The sequence below is a fragment of the Bufo gargarizans genome, chromosome 2 (genome assembly GCF_014858855.1).
Source record: "Bufo gargarizans isolate SCDJY-AF-19 chromosome 2, ASM1485885v1, whole genome shotgun sequence".
Taxonomy (NCBI): Eukaryota; Metazoa; Chordata; class Amphibia; order Anura; family Bufonidae; genus Bufo; species Bufo gargarizans.
The window spans coordinates 58,010,886-58,030,843 of NC_058081.1; the positions used below are offsets into that span (position 1 = coordinate 58,010,886).

General features: G+C 42.9%; 1 protein-coding gene across 1 annotated transcript in view; it reads right to left on the reverse strand.

Moving 5' to 3' along the window:
- Positions 1-1,867: 1,867 nt before the first annotated feature.
- Positions 1,868-19,958, reverse strand: part of LOC122927290 (RING finger protein 112-like) — a 79,864-nt gene continuing 61,773 nt past the window's right edge. The window contains exons 10-13 of the mRNA XM_044278987.1: positions 18,118-18,248; positions 9,046-9,099; positions 4,449-4,523; positions 1,868-3,545 (exon numbers count right to left, since the gene is read on the reverse strand). Of these exons, the coding sequence (XP_044134922.1) occupies positions 3,186-3,545; positions 4,449-4,523; positions 9,046-9,099; positions 18,118-18,248 (620 nt within the window). The 3' untranslated portion in view covers positions 1,868-3,185. The remainder of the gene's footprint in view (positions 3,546-4,448; positions 4,524-9,045; positions 9,100-18,117; positions 18,249-19,958) is intronic.

The following is a 19,958-nucleotide window of genomic DNA, read 5'->3' on the forward strand; positions in this document are numbered from 1 at the left end:
GCAGCAAGTAGCCGCCCTACTTGCTGGTAGAGACCGGATTTACATATGATAAAACTTCGTTTTTTGAAGAAACTGCTGGATCAAAGTAAGTGACACAATTATATTGTGATATATCGCAATATAACTAATTTCACCAGCCCAAAAAAAAATAATCACTTTAGTGGGGTGACAGAAGCCCTTTAACTGTTGCTCCTGGTTACGACTCAGCCTGCTGACAACACCTGTATCTCAGGTACCTCCTGGTCCGCCTGGACCAGCTGCCTTGTGTGCCTATCCTCCTCAAGAGGTAGTGACCTGGTGTTCCCCTTGGGAAAGTCTACCCCCACCATCAGGGGTACAAACTTTTGGTCTGTACTGTATATATATTTTTGCATAAAACTTGCTTAGCTTAGTTATATATTGCTGCCCATCATATTTTCAGTGCTATATATATTTTTTTTCATAACTCGGACAACCCCTTTAAGGACCAGTAACATTTTCCTCCTTTGTGTTCCAGCATCATAACTTTTTTTTTTTTTTTTTTTGATTGAAGGGCAGGGGGCGGCTGCTTTAGCTGCTCATATCTCTGGATAGGTAGCAGCTAGCTATATGGGCTTTGTATTATTTGAAAGCTGACAGAATCACATCATTATCTTCATGGTACATGGGAAGATATCAGTGTTATAAACCTGGATGCAGTGAATTTAGCTGAATGTAAAAACAGGTTTTACTGCATTTGTTTCCAACTCTATTTCTAACAGTGATATCTCCTGCTTATGTTGTGCTACTCCTGTCATTTTTTTCTTGTATGGAAGCCTGGAATGCCTTCAAACAAGACCAGGCCCATATCTCTACCTGCTACCAATCCGAACATATGAGCAGCTAAAGCAGACCCCCTTTTCCCTTCTGCCGGAAGATATCAGTGTTAGAAATCTGGATGCAGTGAATTTTGCTGAAAGTAAAAGCAGGTTTTACTGCATTTGTTTCCAACTCGATTTCTAACAGTGATATCTCCTGCTTATGTTGTGCTACTCCTGTCATTTTTTTCTTGTATGGAAGCCTGGAATGCCTTCAAACAAGAACAGGCCCATATCTCTACCTGCTACCAATTAGAACATATGAGCAGCTAAAGCAGACCCCCTTTCCCCTTCTGCCGGAGCCTTAAGTGCTTTTTCCCACGGCCCTCTCTGAGCTCAGGCAAAACAGTTAGGTGGTTGAGGAGCAGAACCTGGCAAAAATAAAAGTCCATGTTCACACTACTCCTCATAACAGAAGTGCCCCAAAAGGTATTTTTGTACTACTCTACCCTGCCCCTACCTAGTGCTTTCAGCAGTTTAGCATTGTCAGAACTACTGATAGACTCCAATGTTAGCTTAGTATGTTGTCATAGATATCACAATGCAGAACTGTGGGTCCTCCATCAGATCTACATCCACCTCCACCACGAACATGGCGAGTTTGCATTGAAAAGGCAGGCAGAATGATGGAGAAGTGAGGAACTCAAAATGTCTTTGTGGCAAACTCTGCAGAGACAAGATGTGGCTGAGTGGCTGAAAGAAGTTGACATGATGGTCTGGTCCTGATGGAGAAGATGAGGAAAGAGAATGTCTGCATCAAATGAGATGTCACTAAAAGAAGTTGTCATGGCAGTCTTGTCCACATGGAGAAGATGATGAAAGTGAAAATCTCCATCAGAGCAGGGCAGTATATGGTGCCGCACTGTGGTATTTGGTTCTGCTGGGGAAGTATTTTGTACTAAACTATGGTACTTAGTATGTGGTATTTCTAGCCCTGCCTTCTGTCTGTATGGACCTGTGTACAACATGGGGCCACTTTTAGTTCACAACCCGCCTCTGGATCACTAGCCCAAAAAAATAAAAAATAGGAATAAATGTCATAAAATATTTATTTTATTATAATCTTATACATCAGCATTACAAGTACCAGATTAACATTTTATGATAGAATCACCTGTTTGTTCATGGGTTCTCTGTGCTTCCATAGTACATAATGTTAGGTAATGATCATAAGTATGTACCAGGGCAGCTACACAAACATCTATCACTGTCTTTCCCATTGATTCCAGTGCTCGAGATATTTGCCTTGTGGCATACAATAGTAATAATTAATTTGTGTGGTTTTGAACGGTTTCTCTTCTGGGCAGGGCTGTAATGCAGTATTTTGTGATTTTTGTAATACAATATGTTTTAACCTTGGAGCAGTCTTATGTGCATGCATTCTCGTCTTTGAGCTTCAGTTTTGCACCCAATACATGCTGACTTACTTGAGTTCTATAAAGAGGTCATCCTCTTCATCTAAAGGAAAGGTTTCACCAATATCATAGATGTGGATTCTTTACTGTAAGGGCAGGGACACAATGGAGGTTGTAATGGTTGAATTATTGTACAAGTCCAAGAAGGATCTGGAGGCCTTTCTTGAATATAAAAATATTGCAGGTTATAGTTAGTAGATTTCTGGATATGGGATGTTGGTGAGGATCTAATAGGAGCAATTGGTGACCCCCCAATAGGGGTCTTTTGCCTTCCTCTGGATCAACATGGTAGATTATAGATAGAACTGCATGATCCTCTGTCTTTTTAAAGCCTTACCAACTTTGTGACTGTGCAGCTCTACTATTTGTGGTGCCATCCAATTTACAATAATGACCTCCCCAAAGCCCAGGCCTCTTGTATGGATTATACTTACCTGCTACCCGGCACCTGCGTCGCTCCGAATCCCTGCATGGCCACTGCTGCATCTCCCCATTGCGTGGATCAACACATCCATTGACGGTGGGGCGAGGGATTGGGGAGAAGAAAAATAGCAGTCCGTGACGGGGACAAGCCTCCCTACCATTGGGGGTGATGCTAGGAAGTCTTGTCCCCGTCGCGACCTGCTTTTAGCTTCGCCCCCCTTCCTTGCCGGAGATGCAGCCGCGGCCGTGCAGGGATCCAGATCAACGTAGGTGCCGGAAAGCAGGTAAGTATAATCCATACAAGGGACCCGGGCATTGGGGGGTCATTATAGGGGTTGGATAACCCTTTTATTTTTTGGTGGAGACGCCATACAGATAGCTGATCAATGGGGGTCCCACCAATTTAGAGAAGCTGAGTGGGTGGTGATCAGCTGATGGCTGTTTTTTGGTACTTGGAACTCTTCACAATGCCTCTGTATAATCCCTAGATTACAATATGTGTTTGTTTATTTCAAATAAATCTACGTACCAGAGCCCAACTCATTCTGACACCTGCTGAAGCTACACCGACAACCATCTCAACTGTTGATGGATTTGCTACTGCTACTGCTGCTGGTGCCGCCCCAGCCGCCATAAATGCTCCTGCTGAAGCTGCCCCCAATGCTACCAAAGCAGGAATCCCATTTAGTAGAAGTTTAGTATTGTGATTCCTGCAGAACTTGTCTCCTTCAGTAACCAAATATTCCCTCAGCTTCTCCAGCTGGTCCTTGTGATCATCTTCATTTATATATATGAAAGAGTTCTCAAATTTCTGTTGAAGTTCTGAGATCTTGTTGGCAACCGTATCCCCTATTCTGAGTCGCCACATGGGCTACGGAGGCAATGAGAGAGAGAGAGAAAGCAATGAGTGTCCTTTCAGGCGAGCAATGTAGAAGTAGTGTGAGCTTAGGAGAGTCATTGTCATGATGTGCCATTCAGTGTCATGGGGAAATACGTTGCATTTCATTACTCACTACTGTTATGTATATAACGCTGGTTTATTATGCAGTACGATATTAAGTCACAGTCCTTATCACCCCTTTGGGGCTAGCAATCTAGTTCACGTGTGGCCATTATGTCCCTTTCACTACTGTAGGCGCAATGGCAGCTAAAGGCAAATACACTCCTCAACATCGAAATTGCAACACCAAGAAGGACAAACTGGTGTTTTCCATGGCAGTTTTTAATCAGAAATGTGCTGGAGTAAGATGACTAAATGACACATCTTTGGGCTGGAAATTGTAAAACTATGCCAGATTTGGTTACTATAAACCTTTCCAAAAAAAAATTTTTTTTTTTTTTTAATTGCCAAGAGCATCAGAAAATAGCAAAAAGTTGAAAATTGTTGCAGAAAAAATAGTTTATGCAACAAATTCCAGATCTGCTTTAATGCTGATATCCACTATCCCTGGTGGTCTAGGGTGGTTAGGAGTTATAACTCCTGGAGGTCTAGGGTGCTTTTGTGGTTAACACTGAGATGTGAAATTTATACAAATGTTTCATACATCTAAAAATTGGAAAGGAGATAACCTAGCTCTTCTCCTCACCCCACCCTCATGGACACCACACACACGTACTAAAAGCCCCTTTACATGGTTCAACAGGCAATTATAGGAAACAAACCGTTCATTCCCGATTATTGCCTGATTGTGAGGGGGAAATACCCGAAAGGTAATATCCCTTCTCTCTCCTATGGAAACAATGGAAATGGCGGCCTCTGCCTCCAACAACTCACCCAGCTATTGAGAAATTCTTGAAACTCGTTCTTTATTTTTTCCATGTGTTCCTGGTTCTTTCCCATGTTATACATCTGTAGGGGACAGTAAGTTGGCAAAAATGTCACAATGACGTGTACAGAGGGTTCTCTGATTCAACAGTCACCACCATGAGCTAGGTCATCAACTCTGGATAGGTCATCAACATCAGATCAGTGGAGGTCTGACACCCGGCATCTCTACCGATCAAGTGTTGGAAACAAAAGGCTCCATCCACTGTGCAGTCACTGTGCTGGGTACAGAAGAATACCGCTTTAAAGATTAACCTGTTTTTTAAAAGAGCCATAACGTTTTCATTTTTCATAGTTTTTTGGGTTTTCTTTGGAGTATTTTTTGCAGGATGGATTGTAATTGTTGTCAATGTTTAGGGATACATACAAGTTATTGTTTCGCTTTACGTTTTTTGGCCACTATTTGGTTGCTTTTTTCTTCATGCCATACGAGATGCAGTTTAAATAATGTGTTATCTTTTTTTCCTAGTGATCGTTAGGAGTGCAGTGGGGCCATATACAGTCATGTGAAAAAATTAGGACACCCTTTGAAAGCATGTGGTTTTTTGTAACATTTTTAATAAAAGGTTATTTCATCTCCGTTTCAACAATACAGAGAGATTAAAGTAATCCAACTAAACAAAGAAAACTGAAGAAAAGTCTTTTCAAGATCTTCTGTAAATGTCATTCTACAAAAATGCCTATTCTAACTGAGGAAAAAGATAGGACACCCTCACATGTATTCCCTCTTAAATTGGCTCAGATCTCACACAGGTATATCACACCAGGTGCACATAATTAGTAGATCGTTACTCTGCATGTTGAATGAGGCTTGCCCTATTTAAACCTCAGACATTTAGTTTGGTGTGCTCCTGACTGTTGAAGTGAGAGTGAGCACCATGGTGAGAGCAAAAGAGCTGTCAGAGGACTTCAGAAAAAAGATTGTAGCAGCCTATGAGTCTGGGAAGGGATTTAAAAAGATCTCAAAAGATTTTGAAATCAGCCATTCCACTGTCCGGAAGATAGTCTACAAGTGGAGGGCTTTCAAAACAACTGCCAACATGCCCAGGACTGGTCGCCCCAGCAAGTTCACCCCAAGAGCAGACCGCAAGATGCTAAAAGAGGTCTCCAAAAACCCTAAAGTGTCATCTCGAGAACTACAGCAGGCTCTGGCTACTGTTGATGTAGAAGTACATGCCTCTACAATCAGAAAGAGACTGTACAAGTTTAACTTGCATGGGAGGTGTGCAAGGAGGAAACCTTTGCTTTCCAAGAGAAACATCGAGGCCAGACTGACATTTGCCAGAGATAAAGTTGACAAAGACCAGGACTTCTGGAATAATGTTCTTTGGACAGATGAGTCCAAAATTGAATTATTTGGACACAACAGCAGAGGACATGTTTGGCGTAAACCAAACACAGCATTCCAAGAAAAGAACCTCATACCAACTGTGAAGCATGGAGGTGGAAGTGTCATGGTTTGGGGCTGCTTTGCTGCAGCAGGACCTGGTCAGCTCACCATCATAGAATCCACGATGAATTCTACTGTGTATCAGAAGGTGCTTGAAGAACATGTGAGACCATCAGTTAGAAAATTAAAGCTGAAGCGGAACTGGACCATGCAACATGACAATGACCCAAAACATACTAGTAAATCAACCAAAGATTGGCTGAAAAAGAAGAAATGGAGAGTCCTGGAATGGCCAAGTCAAAGTCCAGATTTGAATCCCATTGAGATGCTGTGGGGTGACTTGAAAAGGGCTGTACGTGCAAGAAACCCCTCAAACATCTCACAGCTGAAAAAGTTCTGCATTGAGGAGTGGGGTAAAATTTCCTCAGACCGATGTCGAAGACTGGTAGATGGCTACAAGAACCGTCTCACTGCAGTTATTTCAGCCAAAGGAGGTAACACTCGCTATTAGGGGCAAGGGTGTCCTATCTTTTTCCTCAGTTAGAATAGGCATTTTTGTAGAATGACATTTACAGAAGATCTTGAAAAGACTTTTCTTCAGTTTTCTTTGTTTAGTTGGATTACTTTAATCTCTCTGTATTGTTGAAACGGAGATGAAATAACCTTTTATTAAAAATGTTACAAAAAACCACATGCTTTCAAAGGGTGTCCTAATTTTTTCACATGACTGTATCTATTGTTTTACTTGGTTACATGGTTATAAGGGAAAATAATACCATTCTTAATACAGAATGCTTAGTAAATTAGGGATGGAGGGGAAAAAAAATATATTAAACTCACCTCATCCGCCCGGATTGTCTTCTTTCTTCTTATTGGAGGACCTGGAAGAAAGGGACCTTTGGTGACGTCACTACACTCATCACATGGTCCATCACCATGGAGATGGACCATGTGATGAGCGCAATGACGTCAGCAAAGGTCCTTTTCTTCCAGGTCCTCGAAGAAGAAGAAGAAAGAAGACAAGCCGGGCTGCACAAACAAGTGAATGAGGAGAGTTAAATTTTATTTTATTTTTTTAACCCCTCCATCCCTAATTTACTAAGCATTCTGATCGTCACCTAGCAACCATGCGTGAAAATTGCACCTCATCCGCATTTGTTTGCGGATGCTTGCGATTTTCACGCAGCCCTATTCACTTCTATGGGGCCCGCGTTGCGTGAAAAACGCACAATATAGAGCCTGCTGCGATTTTCACGCAACGCACAAGTGATGCGTGAAAAAAAAAAAACGCTCATGTGCACAGCCCCATAGAAATGAATGGGTCCTGATTTAGTGCAGGTGCAATGCGTTCACCTCACGCATTGCACCCGCGTGGAAAACTGTGCCTTAAGAAGCCATACGGTCGTTTGAAAGAGGCCTAAAGGAGCATATGAATATCTGTAAATGAAACATACTGACATTGTTCACAGATTATCATATCGGGACAGATACAGATAAACTGGATTAAAGGGATTCTGTCACCTCTCATAACCCAAATTCGGATTTTAAACCAGTCATGCTCCACAGCTTACCTTGAATCGGCTGTGCTCTTCTATCTTGTAATCCGTCCAGTAGTTTTGCAGAAAAACGACTTTTATAATTATGCAAATTAACCCTGAAGGTGCCCAGAGGGGCGTTATGTTCCCCTTTGTGTGCCCAGTAACGCCCCCCTGCAGTGCCCAAAACACCTTCCTCCAGAATCCCTAACCGCCCACAGCTTGTCATCCCTCTCCTCCCCCTCCCTCACGGCCGAGCGAAGTCTCACGCAGACGCAGTACCCACTGAGGGCTGCGCCAGTGCATTGTTGGATCTTAACAAGGTTCCAAGTAGAGCTTCAACATGCAACAAGAAGAAACGGGAGTGAGACGAAACATTTTTTGAGCATTCAATTTAATGAAAACTATTAAACTGAAACAGGCTGTTTTTCAGCTGATCCAAAGTTTAGGACCACATGCCTTTAAAAGGCCAAATCTGTGCAAAGATGTGGATTCAGAACTGCTCGTTTGGACTTTGCAAGAGAGCACCAAACATGAGACATTCAAAGGTGGAAGAAAGTTTTATTCTCTGATGAGAAAACATTTAACCTTGATGGTCCTGATGGTTTCCAACGTTACTGGCATGACAAGCAGATCCCACCTGAGATGTTTTCTACGCACCACAGTGGAGGGGGCGCCATAATGGTCTGGGGTGCTTTTTCCTTCAGTGGAACAATGGAGCTTCAGGAAGTGCAGGGGCATCAAACGGCCGCCGACTATGTCCAGATGTTGCAGAGAGCATTCCTCATGACTGAGGGCCCTCGTCTGTGTGGTAACGACTGGGTTTTTCAACAGGACAAGGCTACAGTACACAATGCCCGCAGGACAAGGGACTTCTTCCAGGAGAATAACATCACTCTTTTGTCCCATCCTGCGTGTTCCCCTGATCTAAATCCAATTGAGAACCTTTGGGAATGGATGGCAAGGGAAGCTTACAAAAATGGACAACAGTTCCAGACAGTAGATGGCCTTTGTGCGGCCGTCTTCACCACTTGGAGAAATGTTTCCACTCACCTCATGGAAACGCTTGCATCAAGCATGCCGAAACAAATTTTTGAAATGTTAAACAATAACGGCGGAGCTACTCATTGCTGAGTTCATGTTTGGAAGTTGGATTTCTGTTTTGGGGGGGTTTAGTTTTTTTTGGGAGGTGTGGTCCTAAACTTTTGATCAGCTGAAAAACAGCCTGTTTTAGTTTATTCGTTGTTTTCATTAAATTGAATGCTCAAAAAATGTTTTGTCTCACTCCCATTTCTTCTTGTTGCATGTTGAAGCTCTACTTGGAACCTCGTTAAGATCCAGCCATGCTAAATATGATTTATTGCCATTTTTCAAGTGGTCTTAAACTTTTGATCAGGACTGTATATCCTGAGGATAGGTCATCAATATTCTACTCCTGGAAAACTCCTTTAATATTTAGTAACATTAGTAACTTGAGGACGCACTGTGTATATTTTGATAAGAAGAAAGCGCAGTGCTACTCAGGACACAACGTATATCCAATCTGTAGATTTCACCCAGTAGATTTTTATTGTCTGCCAATAGACTTGTTGAAGGCACATTTAGTATATGTATCACTCACCTCTGATGGACTGGAGATGTTGTACTTCAGATCATTCAGGTATGACACAAACTCCTGCAAAAAACAACATAGAGTGAAAGTTTATGATATTCTAAATCCTAAAATTGTCTAATGTTTCCTTAGTGAGAAGAGCTTAAAACAAGTCTGTGTATTGTGCCAAGGGAGTCATTTGTACAGAGGATACAGCCAGTGATGACATTGTGGCTGGCATGGGGACATTGTTCTTTTTGGAATTTTGTGGCTTATATAGGGGACAATGTTAGATGCCAGAGGAGAATTTTGGCTGGCATGGGCGTTTATGGCTATCGTGGGAATATTGTGGTGGGCATGACTGCACTGTGGTTGACATAGGCATATTGTTTTTTGGATAGGGGACAATGTGGATGGCATGAGGTGTACTGTGTCTAGCATGGGGGCTTTAAGGTTGTTACTGGTATATTGTTGCTGTCTTAGTGGGCATTGTGGCTGGTAGGTGTTCACTTTGGTTGTCATGGGGCATTGTTGCTTCATGAGGTCGTTTAATTCATTGCGGCTGTGACTACGGTATTGTGACTATCTTGGAGTCATTGTGACTGTCATCGGGCATTGTGACCGGCAAGTGGAACATTGGGTAGGCATAAGGGACACTGTGACCGGCAAGTGGAACATTGGGTAGGCATAAGGGACAGAGGGCAATCTGTGGCATTATGGCTGATATTCAGGCATTGTGGCTGGCATAAGGGATATAGTGGTGGTTGTGGTCCTCATAGGAGACGTGGCATAAAGGTGAAGAGTCTGGATAGCAAACTCTGAAAAGGTGCGTCATATCTGGAAGTAGCTTTCATGGTGGTCTGGGCAAGATTGAAAAGGCAGGGAAGGTGAACAACTACAATCAGAGAACATATCACGACTGAGTCATTGGATCTATTGCTCTTTATATACATTCATAGATGGCTAAAAGTCAAATTCAACCATTTAATAAATTACTTACAAAGCCAAGTTCATCCAGATGAAGGCAAAAAGCATTATTGATGGCCCTAATCAGTACTGTACTGCCAGTATATTGTGGTAATAATTGGTAATGTTACTTGGTATTTATATTTAAAGGAATGCTCTATGTACTTATAGGGAATATCAATATAAATTTTAATATTGTTTAAGAGGCTCACCCGCTAGCGAGGGTAGGGTGGGTGCCTTTGACAAGACTGACTCACCCTATCAGAAGGAAAAGGATTGAATTTGTATATATAGTGTTAGTCGGGCACTCGCAACTATGGTTCACTCAGAGAGCAGGAGATTTGATTCATTAGAATCCTATTTTATTGTTCTATAAACATATATGTTAGGTTTAACGATTACAAAAAATATACATAAAATATGTTATAAACATTCAATAAAAAAAAAAATACTATATAAAACTTTGTAAAACTTTGAATCTTCTATGACACGCTGTTGATATATTCCTATAACATACAATTAATGAAGCTCCTATGATGCACTGTTAGTGAGAGTTGTTGGTATAAAAGTTGCTGGTGTATTTAGATTTTTGAACACTAGATGGCGCTTGTGTTCAACTTTCAGTTTATCGACTGCAATGTATTTGGCTGCAATATATTTCTTATCAGCCAGATGGCGCTAGTCCTTGCAGTAATGGATAATTGCTTGCAAAGTTCAGCTGTGTACAGATCCTACTAGTAGATGACTACTTGCAGAGTTCAGCTGGAAATGTTGTATGCATATCAAGTGTTACTCAGGATTATTCAAAAGTCAGAATGTTGATTTGTCCTCTATGGAGAGGTGCACATGTGCGGTTTATATAGATCTGTCCATGGCGGTAAATATGTGCTATTATAGCCTTTTAACTATCGTGGCGTCCCACGTGTTAATATAATATTAAAGACCTCTTGTTGCCCTTGACGGCTTTGTCTTTATTACTTCTCATTCCCAATAGTTAAGCTCGGCTTCAGGTCTCTATTGTTCAAAGCCTTCCTGTATGTAGGATTTCATCATGCCTCCATGTAGGTTTAATATGAAGTAAATCCAAGGGATTCCTGGATATCCGGACTTCACGCCAATGTTTGATACGGGCCAATGTAGAGATAAGTGAGCAGATCGTCTCCCCAGATCGTCTCCCCGAGCTTAACTATTGGGAATGAGAAGTAATAAACCTGGTATCAAGACAAAGCCGTCAAGGGCAACAAGAGGTATTTAATATTATATTAACACGTGGGACGCCACGATAGTTAAAAGGCTTTATAGCACATTAAGACTGTGTACTTAAACTACTTACCTCCATGGACAGATCCATATAAACCGCACATGTGCACCTCTCCATAGAGGACAAATTAACATTCTGACTTTTGAATAATCTTGAGTAACACTTGATAAGCATACAACATTTCCAGCTGAACTCTGCAAGTAATCATCTACTAGTAGGATCTGTACACAGCGGAACTTTGCAAGCAATTATCCATTACGGCAAGGACTAGCGCCATCTGGCTGATAAGAAATATATTGCAGCCGATAACTACATTGCAACTCAAACTGAAAGTTGAACACAAGCGCCATCTAGTGTTCAAAAATCAAAATACACCAGCAACTTTTATACCAACAACTCTCAATAGGAGCTTTATTGATATTGTGTTATAGAAATATATCAACAGTGTCATAGAAGTTTTACAAAGTTTTATATAGTATTTTTTAATTGAATGTTTATAACATATTTCATGTATATTTTTTGTAATTGTTAAACCTAACTGTGGTACTCAGCAGAAGTGGCCAAAATCATTAAAAACATTTAGTAATTATTTAAAAAAAACGAGGATGACAGGGAAATTTATAAGATTAGGCAGAGAGAGGCCAAACAAGTTATAAGAGCTTCTAAATCACAGGCAGAAGAGAAATTAGCTCAGTCAGGGAAAAAAGGCGATAAGACATTCTTCAGATACATAAATGAAAAAAAGGAAACTAAAACAAGGAATTACCAAATTAAAAACAAAAGGAAGGAAGGAATATGGAAGAAGAGAAAGAACTAGCTGACTGCCTCAATGAATACTTCTGTTCAGTTTTTACAAAGGAAAATGAAGGAGAAGGACCCTTAGTTAGGAAAGAAGACTAATGAATCTTTTGATGCATGTGTCTTTACAGAGGAAGAGGTTCTAAGTCAGCTGTCTAAAGTTAATACAAATAAGTCACATGGGCCTGATGGGATACACCCAAAGCTATTAAAAGAGCTCAGCGGTGAACTAGCAAAACCATTAACAGATTTATTTAACCAATCACTGGCAACAGGAGTCGTCCCAAAAGATTAGAAATTAGCAAATGTTGTGCCCATTCGCAAGATAGGTAGTAGGGAGGAATTGGGCAACTATAGGCCAGTAAGCCTGACATCAATAGTGGGGAAATTAATGGAAACCATACTTAAGGAGAGGATTGTGGAACATCTAAAATCCCATGGATTGAAAGATGAAAAACAGCATGGGTTTACTTCAGGGAGATCATGTCAAACTAATCTTATTGATTTTTTTTGATTGGGTGACTAAAATAATAGATGGTGGAGGTGCAGTAGACCTCGCTTATCTAGACTTTAGTAAGGCTTTTGATACTGTCCCACACAGAAGGCTTATCAATAAATTGCAGTCTTTGGGCTTGGACTCCCATATTGTTGAATAGATTAGGCAGTGGCTGAGGGACAAACAACAGAGGGTTGTAGTCAATGGAGTATATTCAGACCATGGTCTTGTTACTAGTGGGGTACCTCAGGGATCTGTTCTGGGACCCATATTGTTTAATATCTTTATCAGCGAAATATCAGAAGGCCTCGATGGTAAGGTATGTCTTTTTGCTAATGACACAAAGATTTGTAACAGGGTTGATGTTCCTGGAGGGATACACCCACATGGCATCCACCACTTAATATAGCTGCTATCTATGCCCCTGTCGCAGTTATGCCAGATACACTTGTAGTGAGAGATATTTGTATTCACAGCTAGAGACAGCTTGTTTAAATATATGCTGACCTAGATATTTTATACATAGAACCTCACACGATAATTGTTGAAATATTGAATGATCTGCCATCTGTGACCACAGTGTCCGTTGTGGACTGTTTCAGGCAGGCACTCTGCATGGTCTCTACATTTATGTATTTTTGTCCGTTTTTATGTTTAAATAAAGATTTAATTTTATTGGGTATTTATTAGTATCAGTTCTCTTTTGTTGGTATATATATTAAGGTGGTACACCCTTGTTCACATACAAGACTGTGTCGATCCAGTTGAATATTATAATGTCAAAGAGCAGCAGGAAATGCTAGCAGAATGCTGGGGTGTATAGGGAGAGGCATTACCAGTAGAAAGAGGGAGGCGCTCATGCCGCTCTACAGATCACTGATGAGACCTCACTTGGAGTATTGTGCGCAGTACTGGAGGCCATATCTCCAGAAGGATATTGATACTTTGTCGAGAGTTCAGAGAAGAGCTACTAAACTGGTACATGGATTGCAGGATAAAACTTACCAGGAAAGGTTAAAGGACCTTAACGTGTATAGCTTGGAAGAAAGAAGAGACAGAGGGGATATGATAGAAACTGCTAAATACATAAAGGGAATCAACAAGGTAAAAGAGGAGAGAATACTTAAAAGAAGAAAAACTGCTACAAGAGGACATAGTTTTAAATTAGAGGGGCAAAGGTTTAAAAGAAATATCAGGAAGTATTACTTTACTGAGAGAGTAGTGGATGCATGGAATAGCCTTCCTGCAGAAGTGGTAGCTGCAAATACAGTGAAGGAGTTTAAGCATGCATGGGATAGGCATAAGGCTATCCTTCATATAAGATAGGGCCTGGGGCTATCCATAGTATTCAGTATATTGGGCAGACTAGATGGGCCAAATGGTTCTTATCTGCCGACACATTCTATGTTTCTATGTGTTTATAGAACAATAAAATAGGATTTTAATTAATCAAATCTCCTGCTCTCTGAATGAACCATAGTTGCGAGTGCCTGACAATCACTATATATACATGTTTATGGGGAAAATGTCGTGCAACACTCCTGAGTATCCTGACTTTGTGTGAACATCACGCTATTCTCCTTATGCCTACAACATTTGTACCCTCCCTCAGATAACCGGTGCCCCAAGGAGACCTATGAGTCAAGCAGCACCCTTGGTTATATCACCAGTATATGCCATGATCTAACCAATTATGGTCTTGCCTTGTCTCTAATTGTCTCACACGGCAAAGATACTCAGGTGTACGTTCACTTTGAAAACCTTAATCACACTGCCTGAAGCAAGGATTTAAAAGAAAATAATAAAGTATTTATTAGTAACTGGTTAAAAGGGAAAGATTCTGTGTATCACTTTGGTGGCTTTCAGGCACCAGACTGGGCTGATGTAGTCGGGGATAATTATTGACCCACTACACCTAAAACAGTCTGGACTAGATCCTAATCCTGCTAGCACATTGATGCTAATTGAATGCAGGATAAGGAATAAGGACACGGTCCATATATGGCTACTTTCACACTAGCGTTCGGGTTTCCGTTCGTGAGCTCCGTTTGAAGGAGCTCACGAGCGGACCCGAACGCAGCCGTCCAGCCCTGATGCAGTCTGAATGGAGGCGGATCCGCTCAGACTGCATCAGTCTGGTGGCGTTCAGCCTCCGCTCCGCTCGCCTCCGCACGGACAGGCGGACAGCTGAACGCTGCTTGCAGCGTTCGGGTGTCCGCCTGGCCGTTCGGAGGCGTGCGGATCCGTGCGGATCCGTCCAGACTTTCAATGTAAGTCAATGGGGACGGATCCGTTTTAAGATGCCACAATGTGGCTCAATCTTCAAGCGGATCCGTCCCCCATTGACTTTACATTGAAAGTCTGGACGGATCCGTACTAGGCTATTTTCACACTTAGCTTTTTTTTGCTAAAATAATGCAGACGGATCCGTACTGAACGGAGCCTCCGTCTGCATTATTATGATCGGATCCGTTCAGAACGGATCCGATCGAACGCTAGCCGAACGCTAGTGTGAAAGTAGCCTATTTTAGGTGGGCTATGGTGCACTAGCTGCAATCCTGCAAATATCAGTGCAGACTGGCAGCTTGCAGTGTAGTAATAATGGATGGCCTGTTTTAAGTCTTAGGCTACTTTCACACCTGCGTCAGGTGCGGATCCGTCTGGTATCTGCACAGATGGATCCGCACCTATAATGCAAACGCTTGTATCCGTTCAGATCGGATCCTTTTTGGTGTCCGCCTCCAGAGCGGAATGGAGGCTGAACGAAGCCAAACTGATGCATTCTGAACGATCCTTATCCATTCAGAATGCATTGGGGCTGAACTGATCCGTTTTGGGCCGCTTGTGAGAGCCCTGAAACGGATCTCACAAGCGGACCCAGAAACGCCAGTGTGAAAGTAGCCTTAGTCTGTATCGACACCACGTCTCACACTCTGCTGCATATGGGTGTAGTCCACACGCAGCAACAGGACATCCATTCAGCATGCAGCACCTCAATTAAGACTACACACTCAGCTGCCTAGATCTGCGCCCCCACTCTTGCGTGAACCGCAGTGGGACTAAGTCTCAGATCACACACACACTTATTGTCACGCCTTGCCCCGTGAATGTGCGGAGGTCTGTCAGACTGGCTGCACATGTCTGACTTCTCTGTTTATTTTGATTTGGGTTTGAGCTGGATCCACCTTCCCTCAGGTGTACTGGGTTTCATTGTTAGTGAGGCTATTTATCCCTCCTTCCTCCAGTGGCCTGTGCGGGTTATAGTTCTTTCCTGGGAGCTCTTGATGTGTGGTGGATCGTCTGCTCCAGCTCTGCTCAAGATACGTCTTCTCCGTTATTTCCCTTTGTGTGTTATCTAGGCCTCTAGGGAGACGCTTGCTTCCTCTTGGTTTGAAGAAGCAGGTTTCCTCCTCCCTTTTCACTGCTGCTTAGGGTTTGCCCAGGGTGTTTAGGTTTAGGCTCGAGGGCATGTGCATATCCACCCTAAGGGTATGCACATGGGCACAGCAGTCTAGGGAAAGCTTTTAGGGATCGCTAGGAGGTGACCCTTTTCTCCCTAGCTTTTGGGTCTAGCCATTGTTTTCCTGTGTTTGGTTATTTCCCTGCTTACCTACCTATCGTGACACTTATGTTCAGACCAGCCATTGAGCCACCTCTAACATTCATGCACCCTGCCTACAGAACTGTGTCCTAATCGGAGATCAACGGCTCAATGCGTTATGCCCAGGGGTCAAATCCTGGGAAAAAAAAGTGTGGGAACTCACCCAAGATCCACTGCAGACCCCCCCCCCCACCCCCCCACCCCCGCTGAAAATTCAGTGCAACATTTATTGTAAAGTGCCAGTTTACACAAACAAATGCAAAATTAACATGAAATAAACAAATATATATAGGGACCCGCACCTATCAGACAATGGGGGCATATCCTAGCGATATGCCCCCATTGTCTGAGATGGGAAAACCCCTTTAAAATACAATACATGTGAATGGGCTTTTGAAAGCTACGTGTAGCGGCAAAAAAAAAAAAAGCACAGCAAATCTAGAATGCTGTAATTTGTGTCGCTGCGGTCTGAGCCAAATGTACACATTGTGATCAAAACAAAACAAAAACTCCCCTTATATATAATTTACTTACAGTTCTGAAGACTCAGGGGTGCTGGCTGGCTTTGCCTCAGGGGTGCTGGCTGGCTTTGCCTCAGGGGTGCTGGCTGGCTTTGCCTCAGGGGTGCTGGCTGGCTTGGCCGAGCAGGAGGAGTGTGGGACTGTGAGGCCTTTTTTCTCCAAGCTGCTCCGGATCAGTGCTCTAGGCAGCTGGGCTCAGGGCTGGAAGTGGGCACCGCACAATAAGAAAAAAATATTTTTCATTACACCTCAGGTCAGACCCCCAATCAGACCCCCAAAGGTTAATAAGACCCCAGATCAGAACCCAATATGGATGACCTCCAATCAGACCTCAGATAAGAGCCCCATGCCTCATAGCAGCCCCCAGTGCCTTTCCATCAGCCCCCCAGTGCCTTTCTATCAGCCCCCAGTGCCTCTCCATCAGCTCCCCAGTGCCTCTTCATCAGCCCCCCAGTGCCTCTCCATCAGCCCCCCAGTGCCTCTACATTAGCCCCCAGTGCCTCATATCAGCCCCCAGTGCCTCTCATCAGCCCCCAGTACCTCTCATCAGCTCCCCAGTACCTCTCATCATCCCCCAGTACCTCTCATCAGCCCCCCAGTACCTCTCATCAGCCCCCCAGTACCTCTACATTAGCCCCCAGTGCCTCTCACTCATCAGCCCCCAGTACCTCTCATCAGCCCCCCCCCCAGTGCCTCTATATCAGCCCCCAGCAGATTTCATCAGCCCCAGTGCCTCTAATCTGCCCCTAGTGCCTCTAATCAGCCCCCAGTCCTCTATATCAGCCCCCAGAGCCTCTCCATTAGCTGCCCAGTGCCTCTTACCAGCCCCCAGGGCCCCATTCACTAGCGCCCAGTGCTGCCCCATCCACCAGCCCCGAGTGCCCTCTCCATTCAGCCTATAGTATTAAATATGAAAAAAAAAAAAACACTTACACTTACCTCTCCTGCTCCTGGACGCAGATGCTCCTATTCTACTGCTGTAGGCTGCGCACGGAGTGACGTCACAGAGCGATTCACTTGGCTCCTGTACGCAGCCCTCACAGCCGACAGCCGAGGACCAGGAAGGCGGCGGTGAGTACAGAGCCTTCACCGCTTCCTCCTGGTCCTTTTGCCCTGAAAGGGAACGGCGTTCCTGCCATGAAAAAAGTGCAGGAACGCCGTTACCACGTGTTCCCCCTCGACTCGACCCCTGGTTATGCCCCGTGTCATCAGGAGCAAAACTCTCTCATTAGGTAGCCTGTAAAGTGTGGGGCACTTTTTTCTTTACAGGCTACCTAATGAGAGACTCTTGCCTTGTCTCACCACACATTCCCAATGCAGTAAATCCAACTTCTCGATACTTATCCCCCTTAACATAGGGGCAGGTGGGAAGTGGTTGGCCAGTTTGGTCGAGACTGGGCAGCTTTAGAGGAGACAATTATAGTTTGTTGTGTAAGAAAATTATAACTGTGATACCAACCATCATAATCCTAATCATTTCACTACATGTGGATGTATTTTCATAGTCAGCAGGTCCGATATTGAGATAGATTCTCTTCACTACGCCTGACAGATATGTTCTCAAGCTGTCCTGGAATTCTTTATTCATATCTGTAAAAATAGCAATAATTGTTATAATGACCAAGGTAATATATAGGTATGTAACCAGGAGCCATGTGTAAAATTTTCTTGTGCAAGATTAGATTCATGGATTGGATGCAGTGTTGTAATCTTGTATGACCTGGACCAAATGAGAAGGCAATCACATTAAATATGAAAGTTGGCTGCTCCCAATGTGCCCAACATTACGATCAGTGTAGCTAATACTGGCATCCTTGAGCTTAAAAAAGGCCCCGAAGGCTGTCTAATATTGATGCCTATTAGAGCATATAGAAATGTACAGCCAATCAACATAGGACATTACCATATAGGTAAAAATGTGTACAAAATGTTTGAAATAGTGAAATATAATTTTCAATTATAAAAAAAAACAAGGGCACAAAATAAAAAAAATACAATAAGCGCTCATGTTTTAATGTATAAAAATTGGTTAATAAAAACATACTTATCTTTGGTATCCGCATATAAAGTTATTCTATCAAGTATGGCAAATGGTAAATGGTGCAAAGAATTAAAAAAATGTCGGAATTGCTTTTTATCATATATTCTGCCATTTAAAAAAAAAATACATGATTTTAATGTAAAGGGGATTTCAAGGACTTTCAGGCTTGGTTCAAGTGAATGGTAGCAGCGCTGCTGTGTAGTTCTGTTGCCTAGTTCTGGCACCACAACTACTTAAAATAGTTGTGTAACAGACAGTGGGTGTGGACCCACTGTGGCAAATAACCAGTTTGACTTTGGGCTGAACCTAGGACGTTGTACTAGCGGCTCCCTGGTATTAACTCAGTAACCCCTATACAGGGATCTGACTTGACCGCAGGGAACCAACCAGGTTGCTACCTCCTGGAGTAGTCCTGGTGTAGTTGGCTGCTGAATCACGGGGGCCAGAGACACCGGTGTGAAGCACCAGAAAGCGTAGTCTGAGAACGGTCAAAAGTCAGAGCAGGCTGAGTACTTGCGTATTCCATACAACAATTCTGAGGTCGGGGCAGGCAGAGTACTTGTGTAGTCCACGTCACAGTTCCAAGGTTGAGGGGAGGCAGCAAGGATCAGAAACGGTAGGCAGACAAGATTCGGTGCACGGGCATTCAGATAAGAGATCACCTTCACTGGTTACTTGTGACAAGAAAACCTCAAAGCTCAGATGAGCAGGTGGATCCACTGCCCAACCAAATAAGGAGACTGATCAGTAACTTAGGCTACTTTCACACCGGCAGGGTTCAGCAAAAACGTTTCCGTTACTGATATAATACAACCATCTGCATCCGTTATGAACAGATCCGGTTGTGTTATCTTTAACATTGCCAAGACTAGTCCCAATACACACAGGGAGAGTGGAGTGATGCACGCCTCATGCAGTTTCTGAGCTGAAAGAAGTAAATTCCTTGTCCTTCTGCTGGTGCCTTCTGATGGGATATTTCTCCAGTCGAGAGCAACTTTCCAGAGATCCCTGCCATCTCATTTAGCTTTTTTTTATGGAGTGTTTTTACTATTTTTACAGCATGTTCAGCTTTATTATTGGACTGATATGGGGATGATGTAATATGTTGTAATACGTGCAAACTCTGAGCTGACATACTGTGGTCTGTTATCCGTAATGACAGAATCAAGGATTCCATGTCTGCAAAAATGTGCTTTGCAGCATTCTATAATGGTTTCAGTAACTACCGTAAGTCCCAGAAATAATAGTAATCCTGAATA